At 38.2% G+C, this 23,062-nt stretch overlaps 1 protein-coding gene across 2 annotated transcripts in view; it reads right to left on the bottom strand.

Moving 5' to 3' along the window:
* Positions 1–23,062, bottom strand: part of LOC135449450 (gamma-aminobutyric acid receptor subunit pi-like) — a 37,228-nt gene that overhangs the window by 3,673 nt on the left and 10,493 nt on the right. For both annotated transcript variants that reach the window (XM_064716485.1, XM_064716486.1), the window contains exons 3-8: positions 19,749–19,816; positions 18,309–18,526; positions 17,612–17,694; positions 13,101–13,238; positions 3,526–3,678; positions 2,469–2,662 (exon numbers count right to left, since the gene is read on the bottom strand). In XM_064716485.1, coding sequence (XP_064572555.1) covers positions 2,469–2,662; positions 3,526–3,678; positions 13,101–13,238; positions 17,612–17,694; positions 18,309–18,526; positions 19,749–19,816 — 854 coding nt within the window. The remainder of the gene's footprint in view (positions 1–2,468; positions 2,663–3,525; positions 3,679–13,100; positions 13,239–17,611; positions 17,695–18,308; positions 18,527–19,748; positions 19,817–23,062) is intronic.

Genomic DNA, 23,062 nt, shown 5'->3' with positions numbered 1-23,062 from the left:
GGCACATTCTTCCTGACCTCCCTTGCAGCAGGTGATTCCTCTGCTTTTGCCATTAGCTTTGAAGGTGTCTCTGTGGGTCCTGGTTCACATGGTGTGAAACATTGCTAGAGCATGGATATGGTGAGCTCTTTCACCTGTTTATGTTCTAAACTGGAGATCTCAGGGGCTTCAGAGGGGTTTGATATGCCTGTGACCAACTTCTTCAAAGAGCAAAGCGGGAAGCAAGTGAGTACAGCTAATTTTTATACAAGAGAGAGGGTGACATTTCCATTTCACCTCCTACATTTATTTACATAATTCTGAGTGCAAATTTTCTATCAGCTCACATATGGGAATAACAAACTGGAACGTGAGATTTCCAATTAACCTGTGTCCACAAGAGAATACGATAATGAGGACAACACATTCACAGTGACGATACTCACACATAAATTGCTAAGTACCTGCTAGACAGTGACATGAGATTTTAGCTGATATTTTTGCCCTTGTGATGTTTTTGTTTTTGTAACAAGAAATGAGAAATACAAGTCACGTGTGCTCTCCATGACACCTAGATCAGTAAGCAGTGCTTGCCCTTGGCTACAGTAGGAAAAGGACATGACAAGCATTTTCCTTATTCTAGAGAGTCACAAGCTGATCTAGGACCAAAAAACTGTTCCTTCTCTTATACCCCTATGTTTGCGTGGGCAAGAAGTGCATTTGGCTTGTTTGCTCACTCCTGATGCCCAGCAGAAGGCAGGAAAAAAGCCTGACATGAAAGACAATTTCTTTTGGTCATTAGGTTCATCACAAAACTTTCCTTTCTCATTTTACAGCTGTACCTCCACGTACTTCCATGCACATTTTTGAAGTCCACAAGTTCCCATGTCCACCCCATCTGCAAGCATGAGTACCTGCTCCAGATGAAAGGGAATCTGACAGAGGCAGGTGAAGGCAAGGACAGCATAAGTGCCCTTCACAGATCCAAAGATGCTTAATCACCCAAGCACTGAAACACTTTACTTTCATACCCAAACCTCCAAGCAGCTTTTTTTTCTGTACACTATGAGCGAAATGACAACCACTTACTTCACAAGATGGATATGCTCACAGGGAATTGTCACTGATGTTACCTTGCCAATAAAAATTACTTATAGGCTTTCCACTCAAATCCTCACTTGAAAGGAGTGTTTGCCCATTTGCAGACAATCCCCAATAGACATTATCTCATAAAACCCGCTGGGGTGTCTCAGCTTTGTGTCCATTTTGCAGTCTTTCTCCACACACCTGGACAGCTTTTAACATATTCGTGTGCATTTGCAGGACCTATCTTTCATCCAAAAAACCAAAATCTCATTAATTGATTAACTATCTAGACATAACCCCCCTCACCCACGTATTGCCCGATCTTCAAAAGGTTTTGAAGCTCCTCCACAGGAGCTCAATATCCTATTTCTTGAGTACATTGAGGAGCTTTGCTTAGGCATTTGTGATGCTCTGTTCTAATTTGGCTTAAACAGTTAACAATATTTCTGCTTCTGGACATTTATCCCTACAGCACAACCAAACTTCTTTCTGCCTTTTTTTTTCCTTCCTGTTATTCGCATTTTCCATGTTTTACTTTTTTCTATTAATCCAGAAATTTCATAAGCTGCTTAAATTTTTCTTTATCATGCATATTAGGTTCAGTTCCATAATTAAAAACTGCAAGACAATCATCTTTCAGCTTCCTTGTGATTTATTTTTCCTTGCTTATGAAAGCACTGCAATACACTGGAGATGGAAGATGTGACAAAACCTCTTCATGAACCTGTCCTCATTATTTCAGCAACCATCAGACTCAAAAAATACCTATGTTGATTTCATCCATTTTCATTTTAAGTATATTTCACAGCATTTCAGAGTTGTGAGAAACTCTTTAGAGCCACAAAAGCACTGTTATAATGATGACGAAGGGAAAATGGATCCCAGTCTGACTTCAGGTGCAGCTGTTGAAAGAGAAGCTGAGAGCAGAAAGCTACAGGGACCTGATGCACTCAGCGCATGAAGACATCTGCCAGGAGACTGACTCATGTTCCATGCATGTGCAGGTTTCATAAATGGAATGCTATAAACTCTTTTTTTATTTTTTTCCATATTGCAGTAGGATCAAGGCACCAAGCTCAGCCCAGTTTTTGAACTGTGAGTCAATGCTATTGCCTGGGAGACAAGTGCCTGTGATTTTTGTGAGACATCCAGAACATTTTTATAAGGGCCATAAAGTCCATACCAAAAGAGAGAAGGAAGAGTGCTTCAGTGTGTTTGGTCTCCTCCAGAAAAGCTCCAGGTATACAAATATTTTTTCTTTTTCTCAAGATTATTATGTTTCCCTTCCCTAATTCTAGAAAAGAAACTACCTTAAATACATTTACCATTAGCGCTAAGATAATTCTTTTTAGCAAATGTAATTTAAATCCTGTTTGTAGAACAACACCAAATAATTAATTTACCTTTGGAAGCTCCTTTGAGCTGAGTTGGTGCAGAGTGCAGAAATGAGTCACAGCATATTCTAACAATGCTCCAAAGATGAAGCTGAAGCAGATACCAAGGTACACATCAATTGCCTTAATAAAGCAATTAGCATTTGGGAGTGAAGTCCTGGCTCCCATCATCAGTGTTGTCATCGTAAGGACTGTGGTGACACCTGAGGAATGGAAAAATACGTGTTCTGGTATAACACAGATGGCACTGAGGGCCTCTGCTGCAAGGGCCCTACTGCAGGAGAGTTTTCACTGGACCTGAAACTCCTAGGATGCCACAGCATTTAATGGATCATGTTTTAGGAAGAAGACTTCAAAATTAACTTGTGACTCTTAAGTAAAATGCTTTAAAAGAGTAACAGAAAATGTTAGCAAAGCTGAGAACACTAGAAATTAAAATGAGAGAGATTTTGGTGTCAGGGAATGTATAATTATGATTAACACATTATTATTGCAAATCTATGCAAAAGGTCCCTTTAAAATATTCAGGTATCATTTTTCTCAGTGCAGTTGCCCACTGGCCTCATTCAATGTGAAATCCTTCTTTATTCCCTTCTCTGTAGGAGTATTTTTTCCATCCCACCTGCAGCTTGATCAAACCTGATTTGCATTCTCTCCCTTTCAGAATATCCTTTATTTGAAATTAATTATATTTAATCTCTTATAATTCTCTTGTTATTCATGTGTTAATTAGTATGTATGGTGAGATCTCACAAAAGCCTCACAATTGCCTGTGCAGGCCATGTATTTGAATATGCTTAAATTATTTCCAAAATGACAGGTTTTTGCTTTGCTTTCAGTGGCCTCCCCTGCCTATAAGTCTCCTTCCTGTAGCTGCCAAAGGCACTTTTCTTAATTAAAGCATAGCAAGGCTTTAAGGGGAATCCACATGATGCACTGAGTATGGCCAACCCAAAAAGTAATTCCATGAAACTCAGAAGTGTTTGCACCTTCGGGACACGGATGCCAATAGAGGAGGAGCCTCAGTGATCCAGCCCTGGTTTGGGTTGGTTTATCAGCTTCTCACCTATGCAGATTCTGGCTGGAACCGATGACTGGCTTATCCAAAATGACACCCAGGAGAGCACAACCAGAAGGATTGATGGCACGTATGTCTCTAGTATGAAATACAAGATGTTTCTCTTGAGTTCAAAGTGAAACACAAGTTTGGGGTAACGTCCTGTGGAAGGAGCAGGGAAAAAAACATGGTGAAGGTGCAATTATTGAAAAGATCTTTGAAATAACAACCTGTGTTACTTTGGTGTGCTACAATGTGAAAAATGATTAACAAAAAATTTGTAAAAATTAAACACAGCACTGAAAAATTCAGATTGAAGACTCTGAACTGAAGGAAATAATCAAATATGTAACATCCAGTCACCATATCCACTAAAGACACCTTGAATTGGAAATTAAATGAGGATTAGTGAAGGAAAAAATAATCCATCAATGCATGAAGATGATGTTTCATCAAGTAGCACAAGGCAAGGAAATTTGAAATCACATATGGATTTAGCTGCTGCTATTCATAACAACAAGTGAGCTACTGTACAAAGTAGAGCAGTAAGGATTGTCATTTCATGGGTTCTTACTTTTAACTATCTCACATATCCAGTTTGTTTTGTTTTTCATTTACTATTGCTCAAGATGTGGATTGAGGGTACCTGCTCTGACATTGCTGACCTACCTCACATTCCACTTAGACCCAAGCAGTATCTTTGCATCCTCATTATCTATTTTTCCTTTGTATTAGTGCATTAGAGTGCTTGTGCTGCTCTGAGCAGTGTCACTGTTGTGGCTCAAATTATTTCCATCTAAGTCAGTGATTTCCAGAAGATGAACTTTTGATCATAGTGTCAATTACAGAACTGTGTTTCATGCAGGGACAGCACACTCATAAGCAAAGCCTGAATTTCTCATCCAGCTCCCTAACTGAGCAAAAATTGGCTGTGTTGAAGCCCACAGCCTGAAATTGTTACCAGTTCAATGCATTACAGGAAAACAAAATCTTGCTTTTTAAACAGGCAGAAAAGACTTCTTGTTCTGAAGTTCCAGGTTACAAATTAAGTGTTATTAAGCTTTTACAAAATAATCTTAACATTTGCATGCCAGCTAAGTATCAGTGAGAGACTAATGCTCTGTAGTGCAACAGCTTTGGCTTCTGCTGTTTTAATACAAAACCTATTTTCTGGCACCAATATCTGCTTCTAATGCTGCCTGCTGTGAGTCAGGCCAGAACTATAAAACAGTGAATTCACTTCAGCAACAGCAATACAGGCACAGACAGGCTATTTGTGCATCCCTCAGGTGTGCTGTGAGACACAAAGAAGAACACTCTTAAAAGCCTGAAATGCAAGCAGTGGATGCCAAGAAATGTCTTATTGCTCCCAGATGAGAAAATGGATGGCTAAATTTCAATTTTTAAAAGCATTGTATATATTGCATCAAGAGAACAATAACAGGATTTTTAAAACAGAAAGAATTGCATTATGTAGTCTGACCCTAATCAGAAGCCACTAAATTTCCTTAATCATCCCTTGCTTTGAACTAAATAATTTTGGTTGGAATAGAGCCCACCTTTCACACAGACATGAAGACTTAATCTGAGGATACCTAGACACACACCATTTCTTTTGGTAAATAATTCTGTTTGCTAAGAATCAATGCCTAATTTCTAATATTAACTCATTTTCAGTTTTCTGCCAAATTGAGCATCTCCTCCCTACTAAATAGGGAAGAGATTACTAAATAAATGAAATAGTCGTCTGGTAGTCAGTTCTTTCTCCTTCCAAAGGAAAAAATACACTGTATTTAGGGTTTTTCTTTGTATATTCAGTATATTGAAATCCTCAAGTGTCCAACTGAAAGAAAGAGTACAAACATTACAGTTCAATTATCTCCATGAGGCAAGAGGTACAAACATGCTTTACACAATTATCACATTTTACGTGAAAAGAGGGACATTCCACCAGTGTACCTCTACCAAGGCTGTGACTTTTACCAATACAGTTGTTACAATAAATGTCATTTTGCTCACCAAAACTGGTTTTGAGTGTATGGAGACTAAAGTAAAGCACTCAGAAGTCAGGGAGTGAAAAACTTACAATGACTGTGCGACCTTACTTTCTCTGTCTGCACGCACCGTACTCTGAGATGAGCACAGGGCAAAAGGAAAGCTCTGAGTCTGCACAACAAAAGGCTGCAGCACAAAGCACATGTAGAGAAAGAGAACCAGATACTCCACAAAAGCTGCTTGTGCTGTGCTTCTGAGCTGACCACAGGGAAGGATGTGCCCAGCAAAGGGGAGTGAAGAGACCAGACCATCCTTCCTGCAGCACCTGGGGATTTCCTGTGGCTCAACCTCAGAAGAACTCGCTGTTAAGAAGGAAAACTCTGAAACAGCCAAAACAGCCATACAATAACAGCCTCTCCTTGTTGCTGCCCTACAACTGCATCTCTATTTACCTCAGTATAAAAGTTAAGTGCATACATGTGAAGTTACTTCAAAATATCAGATTTAAAAGCCACACTTCACAATTTCCAAGTTTAGACAAGTCCTTTGAATATTCTGGTGTTATTATTTTTTCTGATGCCAGAAATTTCTGAAGTAATGTGAAAAAAGAGAAATAGAGATGTAACAGCTTATAGCTGAGTGGCTTTTTGGGGAACAAAAAAGAGACATTTCTCTAACCTTAAGGCTTTCTTCTTGCCAGAATCCAAAGACATATCATGGACATGATAATAATAGTGTCAGCATTTCTCTAAAGGGTTCAGAAGAGCTTTTATAATGGAAATTTTGAAGCAACCTATATATAGAAATCATCGGAGCTCCTCCTGTAATAAACTGAAGGAATCAGTATTCGAGAAAAAGTATTCAGCGCACACTTAATCATGCTAAAGAAATGAGCAATGGGATAAAATGAAGATAGGGAAATATTGCAGTCCCTTTTCCATCTACACCACCCATGTACCAAAAGTTATCATCTTTAAAAAGAACAGATTTGCTGCTCCTGTTGCGTGAGCTGCATATGGGAGAGTAATGCTGTTACTCATTGCCTTTGACTGGCACATCTGAGACCATGGTGCCATCAGCCAGAACAAAATTGAAACAGGTTCATGAAATCCTAGTCCTGACTTTATTAGAGTTAACTCAAGTACAGCTCAAATTAACTCCACAAAACTGTCAAGTTTGCCACTTGCTTGACAACAAAATATTTGCATTAAAATGAAAATATGTTTTTTCTTTCAAGTTTCCAGCCCATGATGAATGTCACCTCAGTGTGAGACTGCTTTGATTTAAATTTGTTAACATGATAGAAATAATTTCTGTTCAGATATCTAACTGCAGCAAAGGCACAGCATTAGCACTTATCAAAGTATTGAATTGCTCTGTGCAACAGTTTCTCAGATGAACCTGAACTTAAATGACTGTCAATATTTACATTCTAAACACACCTCAAGGTGAGGTATTCTACTTAGGTGACCCCACAGCAAAAGAAAATTCAGCTGAGTAATGCAGGCGTTATAGAATTTATGAGAGAGCAGAAGCACAGAAGTAGACAGCAGCTCTAACTTGTAGATGAAGAACAAATCCAAAGAGCAGATGACAATCTCCATACCTACTCTAACCTCCTCTACTGCTAAGTACCCTAAAAAGGAGAAGTTACAGCTGATCACTGTTGTTAATCACCATAAGATTTATATCTGCACAGGCTTTAGTCAGTAGCTGAGCAGGCCTAGGCCTAGGTCTGAGTCAGATCTTTCTGAAGGCAATAAAAACTGGTTCATGTCATTTTATAACTTGGCATGGAAGCTTGGCTTTTGGCTTTTAAAATTATATTCTAATTTACAGTTCTGATTATCAGACTCTTTATATAGACTTGCCACTGATGATTCTATCAACAATGACTGTTGCTGTACTGCTTGAGAAATACATAAACCTGAACAAGCTTCCTATTCACCCTAGGTCATTCATTTTCTGATTTTCCCATTTTTCTGTGGCGTCTGTTCCCAGCTGATGGCAGAATGCTGCACCTTTGATCTTTTCTGCAGCATTTCTGACCAGCAAATGGTCCCAGCAGAGGTACCTAAGGAAGGACTGATTCTCTATAAATGCTGGCAGCAGTTCCTAATTTCCACTCTAAGTGCTTTGGGATGGGACCATCTTCCCCACAACCACTTCCTGAGGACTTTCTGCTGAACTCTACTCCAGTAAAAGACTGCTCCACATCACTCTTTATGCAAGAAGCACTTTGGTGCCCTGCACAGAGGTGTGCAGCCAGGCACAAAGAGCATCCTTTTCTCCCTCATGAATTATTTATGCTAACCCCTTGGGTGTCCGCTGAAATGTGTGATGTACAACTCAAACAAGCATGTCAGTGTAGTTCTACCAATGCATCATCTCCTTCTCATCTTGCCTCTTCTAAGGGCAGAGGACAGGACAGCTTAAAATAGATTTTACTGGTTTAACTATACACTGAAAATGTAGCTTTCAGTATGCAATTTTGGTATTGCTTATTTACAATGAACATGGGCAGTGAATAATCAGAATGTCCCCACTTTTACACGATAAATAAGTTGTGCAACTGAAATGCAATTCTCTGACTGCTGCAGGATGCTAAGAGGATGCCAATATAAATTGCTAATATGTTATTACAGCTTCTGTGCCCCTCCTTCAGAGAAAAAAAACAATCTTCTGTCCTTCACAGTCTAGATCTTACAAACTGCCCCTTTTCTTACTTGATTTTCATAGCTGAACTAAAGGAAATGAAAGTTCAGGCTGGGCTTCTCAACAAGTGCTTCATCTTCATGAAAATGCTTTACAAAAAATAAGTTTGAAATTCAGATTTCCTAAGAATGAAACAAACCCTTTCATGTAGTGTATATGTGTACATATATTTATCCACTTAACTTACCTAACTAAACAAAACAAAACAAAAAAATAATCAAAACAACAGAAAAATATTATGCCACCAAAAGTTTTCCAAGTGTTGAGGTATATTTATCTCTATGATACCAAGAACTTCAGAAGAGTTAATAACAGAATGCTTCCTAATATCCTTGATATTCTTTCCATTCATTGCATTTCCATATGGATTTATGCTACCGTAACTTTTTCAAAATTTCCAGTTCTCTTTCTAAACTGTTCTACATTGGAGAAGTATCTTAGAAACAACTTGTGATGGAAAATACCAACTTAAGTGGAAAAGCTTGTTTACAAAGAGGGATGCTATGAGCTCAGAGAGGTAAATTGAACATAACATGATAATACATAGATAGACATGCATACGTAATTGTTTAAATCTTAGGTGAGGCTGATCGAAGACTCACCAGGCAAGATTATTACTGAAAACCTCTGGGATTCTTTGTGAGCCCTGTATGGCAGAGAATATGTTCTCAGAAGTAACAACTGGAGAGCAATTAGAGACAATAAAAGAACAGATAAAGGAAATTAGGGAAGTTATTCAGCCCACCACACCTCAAAAGGAAAAGCACTGAAAAACCTAGAAAAACTTGATTATTAACTAAATAACCTCCTGAACCTTGGGAAATTGCAGATGAGCTTGTAGGACAAAGCAAGCAGTGCTTCTATTTAGAGAGAGACAATGACTGATGAACACACACTCCTATACAAACTTTATATAACCTATATGTATTTTGTATATAATTATAAATGAGAGCAACTCCTCACTGGCTTAGCTGTGACATCCCCCTGAGAAGCTGACAACAGGCAGTGGCCTGGGGACCACAGAGTTTCAGCCCTGCACAGCCACACAAGGGCTGAGGGCCTCCGGCCCAAGGAGGCTGGAGCAGGATTTGAGGCAGACATCAAATCCCTGGCAGCGACTGCAGACAAGAACAGCAGCCAGCTCCTTCTGCAGCCTTTTCAACAGAGCAAATATCTTGTCTTTGTGCATCAAGGAGCAGAGATTGAATTTATGCTTCTGTCTCTTCTTTCCTTCTGTTCTGCCAAAATAATGCCATTTGAATGTGGCAGTTTGTTGACTTGACATTTTCCAAGCGGGGACGTGCACCGAGAGCCCTGCCTGCCTGCCATGCCTCTCGTTCTGGGATAAAACTCAGCATTAGACTGGGCCTGAGCAAGATGAGCCTCCTCATTCCTGCTGCTGCCAAGGACTTGACAGGACAGCAGTGGGTGCAAGACTTAAGGAAAGATGCTGGGGAAAAAAGCTATCAACAGCCGATTAGCATGAAGCTTTAAATTATGTTTTTGCTTCTTTCTCTGACTAAAAATGGAAATCGAGATTAATTAGCTATTGCTTGCTGTGAAAATAGAAGTATTTATGAAGTGGCAACACAGAGGGTCTGGGCCCAAAACTGCTCCTTAACAAGATGACATTGCATGAGTGTGTTAGGAGTGGAGTTAGAACATTGGAGAACAGGACTGGAGTTCAAAAATATCTCACCAACTATTATAACACAAGTAAAGCAAGGGAGTTCAACAAGTATGAAGTCCTGCACTCAGATGGGAATCACCAGCTCCCAGAGCTCAGGGAACATGTGGTTACAGGGCAAAAAAGGAGTCAGAGAACTAGGAAGAACCACCAGCTGAACAAGGCCAAAAATGCATGACAATTTTCTGCAAGAAAGGCAAATATCAGCCTAGAATGCATAAAGAGGAACAGATTTCATGGAACACATTAAGTAAACCCTTCCATCCTCAGAGGATATCTAATGGGAACCCATTTTTGGGTGCTGCATACTAGCAAAGAGATGAAAATTCAATGGGTGAACAATAGCAAAGACAGTATATCTAGAAAATTGCTTGTATGAATTAAAAAAGAGGAAAATTGTTGGTCTGAGAAAAGATATATCAGTCTTGGTACAGTGAAAAGGCTGCTGAAAAAAAGCAGGACATTTGTCTTCAATATCCACATAATGGGTTTGAAATGCAGCAAGGGAGATCAAGATTAAACATGAGGAAAATATGCGTGTAATAAACACCAGGAAAAAAATCATCTAGGGAGGCTGTGAAGCAGACACTTTGGAGGTTTGTCTGACTTACTCCTAGAAACATCTGTCAGGAAGTAGCTGCAGATATAGATGACCTTGCCTTGTGACGCAAGAATAGATTAAATGAATTTTTTAAATGTATTTCAGCCTTATTTCTATGATTATTTATACAAAAAAGCTACACTGTTACGGTTCTTCATTGCTTTTATGTTTTTCCAGTAAGAAAAGCAAGCTTTTTAGATTAGTATTGATTACTCTGAGAATGCAGCTGGTGTTGGCTGGACAGCTAAAATGATGCAGATAATATGGTTTGGGAGTCCAAGAGTTTATCAGTGTTCTAAGAATGAGGACTATAGTTAAAGACATGTAGGAAATGGTTCTAACAATTAAATTACCCATGTCCAAAATGAAATTGTTCTGTACCAAAACAAAATCAACACCAAACCCTGGCCAGAAATCTAGCTAACATTATTCAAAGTGACTTACTATTATGTGATTACAGTAATGTGATTACTATTATGTGATACATGCTGTTCTACAAACAAGATTAATCCTCAGTGTCCTTTTCTTAAATTTACTGAAGTTACTTATGCAGGAATTTTGCTGACTGCGTTTTAAATTTGGCTCTGTCAGTGGCTGTACGTGAACTTGGGTTTTGCACCGCTGTACAATATTTCACTTGCACAGCAGCTGTACTGCCTGTTCATGTTCACAGAGTATCAAACCCTGATTGCTTTTTTTGCTGTGCTAGGAAATACTGCACACAGCTCTTCTCTCATAACCTTAGCTTTAGCTCCTTGAATTGTAGTGGTAATAAACAGCTGTTATTTATAATGTTATTGTTATTTATAAGTTACTCTCATATCTATTAATGGTAATGAGGAAATGCAAAACATCATTTTTCATTTCAAAATTGATTACACAGCTCCATAATCTGGTTGCTTTTTTCTTTTAATATGGCCTACAGTAGGCACTGCTTTCCGAAAAACTGTAGAAAATAGCACAAGGTTCAGAATGACTCGGTAGAAAATTAAGAGGATTCAGAGATTTTAAAATTTTAAAAGCACTGCACAGCACTTGATAACATGGCTGTCTTGAATAGGAGAACCGGAGGTGCAAGAAATTTTAATTGAATTAATTTGTGTGTCTTAAAACATGCAATTAAAACAACAAGTGGCTTTTGACTTCAAACATATGATTCCTGCCAAGACAAAGGGAGGAAAACAGCATCATTTACTGGAAGAACAGCACAGTTCATCTGATCATACCTCTTCAACTCTAACTGGAAGTAGGTTTTAGTCAATCTAGTTAAACAACAAACAAAACCAAAAACCAACTAACCAAAACAAACAAACAAAACAAACAAATTTTTTTGTCTTTAAACTCCCGATTCTGTGATAGAATGTGATAGGAATTCAGCAGGTTTCCTCTTCCGCTTTCCTGTGTGGTGAACAGGTCCTAATACCCTTCTGGGTAGAACCGCAGTAAAGGATTATTCTTTCATTGAACCTGATGCTGCTTACTCAGAAACTGTGTAAAGGAAGGCAAGCAGATGTCACTTACATAAGTAGCAAGCAATTCTGTGATCCTCGAGCCTGCTGGTATTTAATTTATACTTTTACATCCATTTAGAGAACTTCAATTTTTTGCCCTGAATTAATACCTGAAATTAGATCACACGTTTCTCTGTGTTGTGTTATTAAAGCAGAAATACCCAATAATGGAATAGAAATAGTATATCTCTGTGATTCAGAATTAGAAACATGTCCTCTGGTGAAACTGCAGTTTTGAAGGATGTGTGTGTCTTGATTTAAAGATCACACCCTTGTGTGGGTGTGCTGACTTGAGCAGAAGAGAAACTGGGTACACAGTGAAGAGCAGCAATGAAGGACCTGAGAGTAACTCGAAGAACAAAAAGGTTTGGCAGGTCTTGAACTCCCTGAAATCCCTTTCAAAATCTCTGGAAAATAACCAAGAGCACACTGTTCCCTGAGGTTAAGCCCTGCAGTTAGAGGAAACTTTCTACAGCAGATTCCTAAGCTCGGCAGAGGAGCAGGTCGGGGAAAGGCTCCTGACCCTTCCCTGGGCACAGGAACCTCAGGTCAGGCAATCTCCTTCCTGCTGCCCACCAGGCCGGGCAGAGGCTGCCACACAAACACAGAAACTCCTACAAGCAGTAGCCATGAAACTCCAATTCCTGCAGCTGTGAAAGCACACAGCATATTCTGGGAATTTCCACAGATGAATAAAGGCTTTTGATTTGCCTTGTAAAGCCAGAATGGCTGATCTGAGCTGAGTACCCCAAGGTCCCTGGTCTGTCTTCAATTTAAATGACCAATTCCATGCTCCTCTTTCTCCACAAGAGCTCTCCCTGACATATGCAAGGAGCAGTAGATTCATGTTTATAATTCTTTAGATAATGTGTGGCCTACAAGAAAATGCTCAGTCTTTATATTAGCTTGGTCTCTGCTTGTAACATGGAAAGTATTTACAGCTTCAAGAATGTAATTATTAGAAAAGGAAAACTGTCATCCTAACAGAAAGCAGTGTGCTCAGTTCCTGAAGCTGCTCTGTTTCCAAAGCCATAATTCAAACTGCACCCAGAAATTGTTTTAGGGGTGTTTTTACCTGTCTCATACACAGCTTCAGATACAGAAGTAAAGTGGTCTTCTACTGTGTACTGTGCCAGCTGGAGTGTGTCCAAACCTCGAACTGAATCATTTCCTCTGGTCCAGTAAAACATGACATCATTGATGTTATAACCCCCTGTAGTGAGACACAAGCCAACAATTGTGTTTATTTTGCACAATAATTAATTTGTGTTGAGTACACTTATGGTTCAGCTGTTTCTTATTTCTGGAAGTGCAATTAGACATAAACAATGATGGGTTTTGGCAGATTGTAATTCCTGTTCATGACAAAATTTGCAACACCATGCAAAGTCTTGTAAGTTAAAATCTGATGTTTTTGGAGGTGGTCCTTTTGTATCTTGTATTTCAGTATAAATGACAAACTAATAAAATAGATTGGTACCACCTGGTATTCTAAAGGCAAAAGCTATTAGGCTCTAAGAAAATAGAGCTTTAATGAATTACTGCTCTTGCCAGCACTTTGACTGGACATGAAACGTGCCGTGTGTTGCATCCCAAATGCTGTTTCTCGGTGCAGTGCATTGGTCCTCATTCCCACAGAGATGAAGGGATGGGGAGAGCAGCACAGCTGCTGCTCGCTGGTGCTGTGCTCCAACCGGAGCTCGAGTCACCACTTGGGACAAGGTTTGGGCTGAGGACTCGGATGCTTGCCAAGGAAACCAGCTTAGAGCTGGTGTTTCTGCAGGCTCAACAGCATGGCACGCTTCAGGGGCCCCAGGAGGTTCCCTCTTAACCTTCAGGCAGTAATTAGGACCTGGATGAATCATCTATCAGAAGGCAACCGTGTTTTGCACACACTTGTCAATGTGCAGCACAATCATAGCCAAAATACCTCTGTAGCTTTTCCCCCTTATATAAAAGGCAGCCACTTTACAGACTAGTGTATTTGATTAATTCAAGATTATGTTAATGTAATTTACATGTTAACAGGGAGCATTTGAACATCTTTTTTCTTTAGCTTACTTAGATCAATCATTCTTGTATTTGACAGATTTATATTGTGTAAATTAATAGCTCAGCTTAGGGAACAGAAACATGAGCTGATGATTATTTTTAGACTTTAGTCAACTGTAAGTAAATTACAGTGAGACAATAATGCAATACATTGCACAAGGGTATATGCTGCAAAAAGAACAAAGCTCTAGAATCACAGAAAAAAAGAGATGTATTAAAACAAAAACAAAAGTGCCTTTTAATATTTTTAAGTTATTGGGGTTTTTTCTTGCAATGACAAAACAGAACAGATTTATCCCACCATCTCATGCAGGAAAAAAAAGGAGTTCATAAATTTTGTTCTAAGAAAACACTGGGCTGGTTATCTATTAAATGACAATTTCACCTGAAAATTTTTTCTCTGCTCATTCTTTAAATGTGCATTTTGCTTTCACTATCACTGGTAGTTATATGAAAAGGTATCATGGCCTGGAATCTCTGCTCACGTTATCACACTTATAGCAATTAAAGCCAAAAGAGTTTTGTGTCAAAAGACTAAGCCAAAAGCATATGCATCCAAGCTAAGTTTTCAATTCCCTAAAATCACATACTGGGAAATTTCCCAGATTTGTGAGATGCAAAATAGAAGTAACATTTTCTATAAACAAATGATTGCATTGTCCTTAGTCAAAACAAAGACACTCATATAACCAGGTTTTATGCATGATTCCGGCCATGGATGCATTTTGCTTCCTTTCAGTATAAATGAACTACAGACATTTAAATGAAGTCCAAAGAACTAGAGAGTACCACAGTAAATTCCTTTTTGTTTTCATAAGACATTCAGCCTTCCAAGTTGTGTGAGACAGGAGAAGTTCTTGGTGCCCACATAAATGATAACGAGCATATTTTGAAACAGAGGTTATTTTGCTTTTGTTCCAAAATATTCTCATTAGTGGAACAATTAGCAGGTTTGGGTGATCCTTCTTATGAAAATTCTTTGAGTATAATAATTCCAAAACTCTTAAGAAGAATTTTTACTGAGAGAGCCTTCTAATAGTCAGTAAAGTTAAATAGTACAGTGCTCCCTCTGTGCAAAGTTGTTCTTTATTCAAGGGATTAATATTTTAGTAATTATAAAACATTTCAAAAGTTTATAGAGACAAAATCCTTAAGCCCATGTTATTTGGCTTTTACAAGTAATCTCTATTCTCTTTATGTGACACTGAGTTTTTATCCTAGCTAATTCCTCAAGCCCAGAATGTCTCATTCCTGTACATTGTTGATAGAGTATGAGCTGCTAATGTCAATAGGGTTAACTACAGGAATAGTAAATTTGGGATTAAACATTCATAATGCCTAATACAAATTAGTTTCTTTACCTTTCTGTTGCTAATTTTAATTTTCACTGATTGTCAAGCACAAGTTAAGTGCCTTCACATGGCTCTTCACTGAATGAATGGTAAAGGACAAGTTCAAAAATAAATAAAATTTCAGAGATGGGCCCAAGACTTGAATATGTATTTGGACTGGGGGTGTGTGTGAGGGAAATGTGAGGACAAACCCTCCAGCCCAGCAAGGATGAATGGTGGTGTTCCCTGCCACGGGGCAGAGAGCAAGAACCCCCCTGGCAGCACCAAGCAAGGCAGGATCCCTCCACTGTCCCAAATGTCACAGCACTCATATCAAGAGACTCAGAGTGCCAAGTCTCTGCTTCCTAACAAATGCCAGCATTACCTTCTAAAGTGTTGCAATAAGGGGGGGAAAATGCAATAATATGTTGGCCAAAATGTGTTTTGCTATGTAGAAAGTACAAGTCAGTTAAAGTTACTAACTAGCAATAGCAGAAAAGAATGTTGGAAAGGTCACTGGGGATGCTTTATGGTGTAAAGCCATTACTCCATAATATCATGACATATTTGTCCTTATATTAATAATCACTTAATAAAAGTCTAACTCTTTGTCTCAGTTCAAATATTTGCTGTAGATTTTACATTTTATTTACAAGCATCAATGTTTGTGCAGATGTGTGTGCATGTTCTGCATTCACAATTCTTAAACCCAGGCAATGGTCTTGGCAAGCAGTGTGCCAGGAGGATGATCACATTATTCATGTATAAATCAACATAGCTTATCACATGGGGAAGCAAACCCCATTTCCAGCCTACCCAAAAGAAAGGACTGCAGTGCACTGATGAGAAAAGCCCAAGGCACACTCTTTCCTTTTTGTATTTGTTGCTTCTATCTCTTTTCCTCAAACTAAACACCAGTGTAATGGGAGCATTTGTTGTGGCACTGGGTTTTCCCCTTGGACAGGAGACGCTTGTGTGCTGTTGAAAAAGCAGATGGAATCAATCTGAAAAAAGTTTGGTTTTAATTATACGGGGAATTTTCCTTTTTATTTTTTTAATCCTGTCAAACAAATTGTAAATTCCTGTGGGACATGTATTTCATTCTGGAACTAGAGAAAATACTAAATGACTCGTTAGGCAGTGCTGTTGATTTAAATCTATATACATTGATTTACCAATATGCTCTTCCAAAGGAAAATAAAGACAAATCCCAATTACAATTCAAAGCACTGTTTGTTAAACAGATCTCATAAAACTGCTTGTTCTAGAGGGATGTGAAGAAGATTTTGGGTTCATTTACTTTGTGTCTATGTCTAAAATGAAACTTTGTTCCAATCTGATTGGTCATTAACAACAAGAGATGAATAATACACACTTCTGAAAAGAAACAGAATAAAACTTAACAAGTACTGGAAAGCCTTCCAGAAGATTTTGAGCATGTATTGAGACATATTTTAAATATATATTTTCATCTTACAGAGCTGGTTATTCTTCTATGTTATCCCCTGCAAAAATTATTTTCTAGAGTCTTGTCATATGAATAATAGCAAACATTTAACTAAAAAAGTACATGTTTATGTGTTTGCAAAGTAACCACGCCTACAAAGTATTAGAGAACCTATTTCAAGGAAAATATGAGGATATTGATTGATTGATAAAATGAAAATATATATTTACACTTATTCGTCAATTGATCACATTTTTTACCAGGGCACTGACATAAGAGACAATGAAATAAGTCAGAGCAAGATCTGAAAATGTCAAATCATTAAATATGAACTGCATGCCTTACAAAGAAGCCTTATTCTGATTTCTTTCTTTCCTAAAGGAATTTTATCTCAGCGAGAAAAAATTACATACTCTCTGAAAGGGAAAAAAAACAAAGCCATCTCATCTGTGCTGAGAAAATGCCTGCTCACAGAACTCCCTCTGAAGACCAAGACAGTAACTGCAGGATGCACTGCAAAACCAAGCCTGTGAGAATCCCCCAGGATTTTGCTCACTCATTAATTAGCACTGCCATGCTATTTTCAGTGAGGTCATGTGCACATTTGTGCACACACCTTTGCACACAGACACTGGGACTGGCCACATAATGTCCCTTGCCTTTTAGGAAAATTCCAGCCACTCTGGTAATATCTAGCAGAAATAGATCACAGATCTTTTTCTAATTGCATAAAACAATAAGGATGAAGTGACTTACAGCTCTCCAGTTGCAAAGTACATGTCTGCTTATCCATTGGATATTTAGTCAGATCCATGCTGCATGAAACAGTTGTGGTGATCCTTGGGGGGAAAAAAAGTTTTATAAGTATTAATAGGAAAAAAATGTTCATCAGTAAAAATAAAAAATGCCATGTATGGTTCTTGAAATAATATTTTCAGCCTAATATCTATTGTGAGGAAAAAAAATCTACTATTTACTGGTATCTAATGTAACAAGAGTAATACAATCCCAAACAGAAACCACAGCAGAACAGCTGAGTTCAGTGGCAGCCTAAAAAGGCCACCCTTTGCTCTCTTCTCACTTAGAGTGCACATTTTCATTTGTTATTTGCAATATATTTTAAGATTGTTTTCTATTTATCAAGACCTTTTACAAAGGGTAATTCACAATAAATCATGCAGGTCCATCATCACAGCTTGTTATCCCTTGTGATGGCTTCACTGCAAACTGGAATGGCAACATGCAATTCCTGTGCTCAGCCTGCATGAAAGCAAAAGAGTTTATTTAGGGAAGATAAATTTAAGAATTTATTCATATTGATCAAGAATATTAAGTATTCTTAAAACTACAAGATGCTACTTTTACAGACAGACCCATTTTCTTAAGCAGAACCTGGGAAGTTTAAAAGATAAGTAGACACAATCAGAAAGGCTGATGGGTGGTATTTACATACCTTATGGCATACAAGACTGTTCCATTAGGGTATATCCTTATAAGACGATTCTCAACAGTGACATCATGAAGAAAAGACTTTTTTGAATCAACTATAAAGGTATCTGGTACCCAAAGCATTTCCACAAGTCGACCATCTAAGCTCAAGCTCTTATTGCCATCGAAACAAAGCCTCTCATCAGTCCATCTCTGCCTGAGGAATATGGTGGCTGTGTAGTCCTGAAAGAGAAAATCAAAATTATCATAGAAAGGGCGCCTGTGTTGTATTCCCTTTTACAGAAGTATATGGAAACAGCTGCTGGGCACAAAGAGTGATTCTCCATGTCCCTGGCACTCCAAGAGCAGCTGCGCTGAATTCTGCCAAGTTTTCCATGTGAGGTTGGTAGGTTTTGTTCTAATGGTCATTTACAGTAAGAGCTGCTGGCCTTGGTCAGGGCTATGAATCAGCTGAAGTCATCAGAGCTTTGTAAGCAGATAATCTGGCTCTGTAAACCTCCAGGTTTTAGAATGATTTATGTAAGTGGTTCCAAATCTCATTTTGTTCACATAAGCTAATAAATAAAGAATTTTTTAAGAGCACATGGCAAAAAGTTGAATAAATTCATATAGACAAAAAAAATTAGTGAAACAGGAAAGGCATCTTTTAACACAATTTCTCTTTTTAGCATCACAAAGGAAACAGTGGTACCAAATTTATCAAGACCTTGAACACAGCAGTCCAATTCCCCTTCAATTTAGTTATGCCTTGCAGTCCTACATTAAGATCGCATTATTTCTTAACACTTTTAAAACTACTTTTGATTTTATGGTATGTTTTTATCAATATTATAAATTCATCTGAAGTTCTGACCTTATTTCCCCTTTCTAAATAGTAACTAATAATTACTAATTACTAATGCACTCATATTTAATATCTGATTAATTTTTTTTTCCTTTTTATTTCTGTGTACCAATAGAGGATCTTTAAGTAGAAAAGTACATTCCATTTCATAGTTTGTTCAAGAACAAATGATACAAATTAAATGAAACACAGCTGGAATAAATTAATGTGTGACAGCAACAATAGAAGAGAAAAACAGCCTGAGTTCAGCTGTATCTAATCATAGGGAGAGTGGCTTCAAAGGCACATAAATACATCTTCATTTTTATGAAATGCGTAACGATTTAGACATTTCAGCTGGAAAATAAGAACTGATCCACATGCTTCTCATTAAGATTAATACTCAGTAGCAGCTTTCTGTTTGTATCTGTGAGAGGTGGGACTCACAGCTGCATTTCTATGCTTATTATAGTGTTATAAACACTATGTCTCGTGAAAAAGAGAATTCCACCTCCTAACCCACACTGTCTTCACAAGGAGACAAGCCCAAAGTTGTATTGCCAGCAGCTGTAAGCACATCAGCTTATCAACAAGCAAAACAGACTGCAAAAACTACTTTACCATATTTATTTCTGATATTGTATCAATGCTTGCAATATCCATACTCATTCCCACTGACACAGGACCATCTGCAAAAAAAAGAGGAAGTCAGAATATAGCTCGTAATTCTTTAATATTCAGTGTTCATGAGAACTGCCTACAAAATCTTTCTATTTTTTTTCCTGAATGTTTAGAAGCTATCTTAAATATTCCTCAAACACAGATTATGCAAGAATTTTCACATTCTTAACCAAAATGTCATACTTCTCAGCTAAAACTATTTTAGTTTTCAGAAATATGCTTTATTTCTTAAATACTTTCTGATTTATATTATTTTTTTCTCCCAGAAAAAAAAAATGCCAGGGAAAATGTTACTCAATATGGTGTGGAAGGCACAATCCCCATGGCACCTCACACTCTCTAAGGTGCAGAGCAGCAGAAAGAATTCTTCCAGTGCAAGAATTCTTCTTGCAACATCTGGTCCATCAGATGTGGGTGAAGTAAGAAGTTTCACCTGGCAATGTCACGTGGTTAATATCCAGATGGCACAGCTGAGTAACTTCCATTTAAGAATTTATGGTATATACTGTATCATTGCAATTTAAGATCTTGCCTTTGACCACTAGCAGGAAACTTGTGATTCAAACATTACATTTATAAAGGAAAACTTGTCATAAGCTGAAGGCCCATTCAGTGTAGTTAAACATCTTAGCTAAGCAGCTGTTACTGCAATGTCAGTATGCTCTGATTCCCATTTCCTCCTGAATGTGCATTTCACACTGTTGGAGGGAAGATCACCGACTGTGCATTTTAAAATGCAGAATTTTTGCAGAGCTTTGATGAAAACACAACATTATTCCTGGTGGAATATGTGCAGAATAATTAACAGAGTGCTTGTACAAATAAATTAGTATTAAATCAGTGAATCTTTCCAAGCAATTGAGAAGAAAAGAACACAGCACTGAGAAATGCAGAAGTACTTTAGGTAAGATCTCTGCAGCTGGTAGTGCCCTTATCTCACAGGCAAATCACTGAAAGCCCTCCTTGGCTCCTTGCAATACATTTTGTAGAAATTTCCCAAATTGCATCCAGAGAAACATGGAGTCCAACTCCACCCTCCTGAATAACACTAAAGAAAAAAATGTGTCATTCTAAGACCTGTCATTTTATTAGTATTTTTATTTTTTCCAAAATATTTCTGGTTTTAATGCATGTGTTAAAATCATTACACATCTGTCACTCCTGAAAAAAAATCTGTAAGTCCTTTGTTCTGGACTCAGTTGAAAGTTTAAATATAAAGCTCCAGCTTAAAACAGGACTGCAGGTTTGCAGGATGCCCTGCTGCTAATATGCATGTTTATTACTTTTTAATATGCATGTATACTATTAAATTATACATAGGGTTTAGAAACTATTGTTCATATATTGAAAGAAGATTTTGGAGGTTAACTTTGAAGTAAAATTGACTGAAAAACTCTCAGATCATTGACAGCTTGTTCTTCTGTTTCTTCCCAGTCTTTTCATGTTTTGATACTCCATTAATAAATTCATTTTTTCTCCCTCCAGGATTAAAAGCTCAACCCCTAAGAAACTCATCCCAGCTACCTGGGGTACAACAATTAATACTTATATTTACCATTGTACTATATCATAATGACAGGTACAATATTGCCAGCCTCAAAAGATATGTCAGATGCTCAAAAACCATTGAATTTCAAAATAATGTGATTTATAATCCAAATTGCGGTTTTTTTACGTCTTCATAGAGATTCCCGTGTGTGACTGTACCAGAGCATATTATTGCCAACTATCACATGATCATTTGAGGAGAACCCCACCCAGCAAGGCACATGTTTAAGGATGGACCATCCCAAGGAGAGGACAGTGCACTGTTCAGATGATTTTGCAGAAATGATGGCTGGGAATAATCAGACTCTTTCTATTATATAATGAATTATTATCACCTGATCCTTGCCCAGTAAGGTGATACAGATTAGGGAAAATGTCCATTAGCGACACTTCAGTATCATCAGTGCCAGGTAGTTACACATGTGAGGGGAACAGCCAATTTTCAGAAAGATTACTGAAATTAAGCAGGGGGTAATTTCTCAGGAATCAGACAAACAGGACTTTGTAGATCCTTTTTTTCTTTTCTGCTGAAGTATTTCTCAAAATATTACTGAGTACCACAACAGCACTGCAGCGTTGGGTGACTCCCAAGCACCACAGGACATCTCACTCAGGTTGAGACACACTTCAAGCTCAAAGTGGCAGAACACAGACCTGCCCTGGGGCTCAAGTGCCAAGGAGTGGCAGCACAGTCAGGACAAACCGTCCTGCTCCACTCACCCCAACCAAAAACCCTCACTGCCAAGGTACACCCAGCCTGCCCAGCCCAGCATCCAAAAAAACTCAGCAGAAAATTCCACCACCCCAGATCCAGCACTGTGCTCTATGGGAGGAGTTGGAAAACAAATTATGGAAAGGATCATTATTAACACAATACAAGATGCTGAGAAGAGCTTTGCTCCAGCAGTTAATTAAATCAGAACAACATTAATAGTTAAATGCTGATTTCTTTTTTGCATGTGAGGATAAATATTTATTTAGTAAGGCACCATAAATTGTAAAGTACTAATAACAGAATGAGTCTGCTCATAATTATTCACCAGGGCTTCCTCTGAACTTCCTCTGAAGGTCTCCTGTTGACAGTGTCAAAAACTGGGCAGCAAACCAGATGAGGCAGTCAGTTCCTACATTTCCATATGTTTGGCAGAAGTTCCATGTATAATGACAACATCAGAAGAAATCTCCCGATCCTCAGAAGAGAACTGAAGTTACTGTGTCCTGCATTATTGAAGGGAATCTTCAAAGCATGGCAGAGCAGGGCCAAAGGGAGTGCCTTGTTACAGCCCTGCCTGTGCAGCCCAAGCAGCACACGTTTCCATTTTCCTGCAATTTATGTAAATTGTTCCTCTGTGCCCTCTATAGATATTCATAGTGATCCCAAATAGGAAAGCAGCCAGAAGAGTGGCAGACAGCATACCTAAAAATTAAGTTTGGATCACTCACTGCAATGATCCTGGTCTGTAGCAGCAAAATAAACTAGCACTGTGTCACATGTGTACCCATTACTGCAATGGATCAGTACTATCAAAAACTTCCAGTGCTGAGCCATTAGCATGAGCCCTTTCTCATTTAGTTTAAGAAAACTCAAAACAATTCTGACATTCACAAAGGCCTCAAAATGCTTCTTGGAAGAATGTCTCTTCTTTGCAGCAATACTGGATAAAATACTGCAAGTAAACAGAAAATTAGAAGAATACTAGAATAAC

Source organism: Zonotrichia leucophrys, chromosome 6 (genome assembly GCF_028769735.1).
Source record: "Zonotrichia leucophrys gambelii isolate GWCS_2022_RI chromosome 6, RI_Zleu_2.0, whole genome shotgun sequence".
Lineage (NCBI taxonomy): Eukaryota > Metazoa > Chordata > Aves > Passeriformes > Passerellidae > Zonotrichia > Zonotrichia leucophrys.
This window is presented reverse-complemented; position numbering and strand designations above follow the sequence as displayed.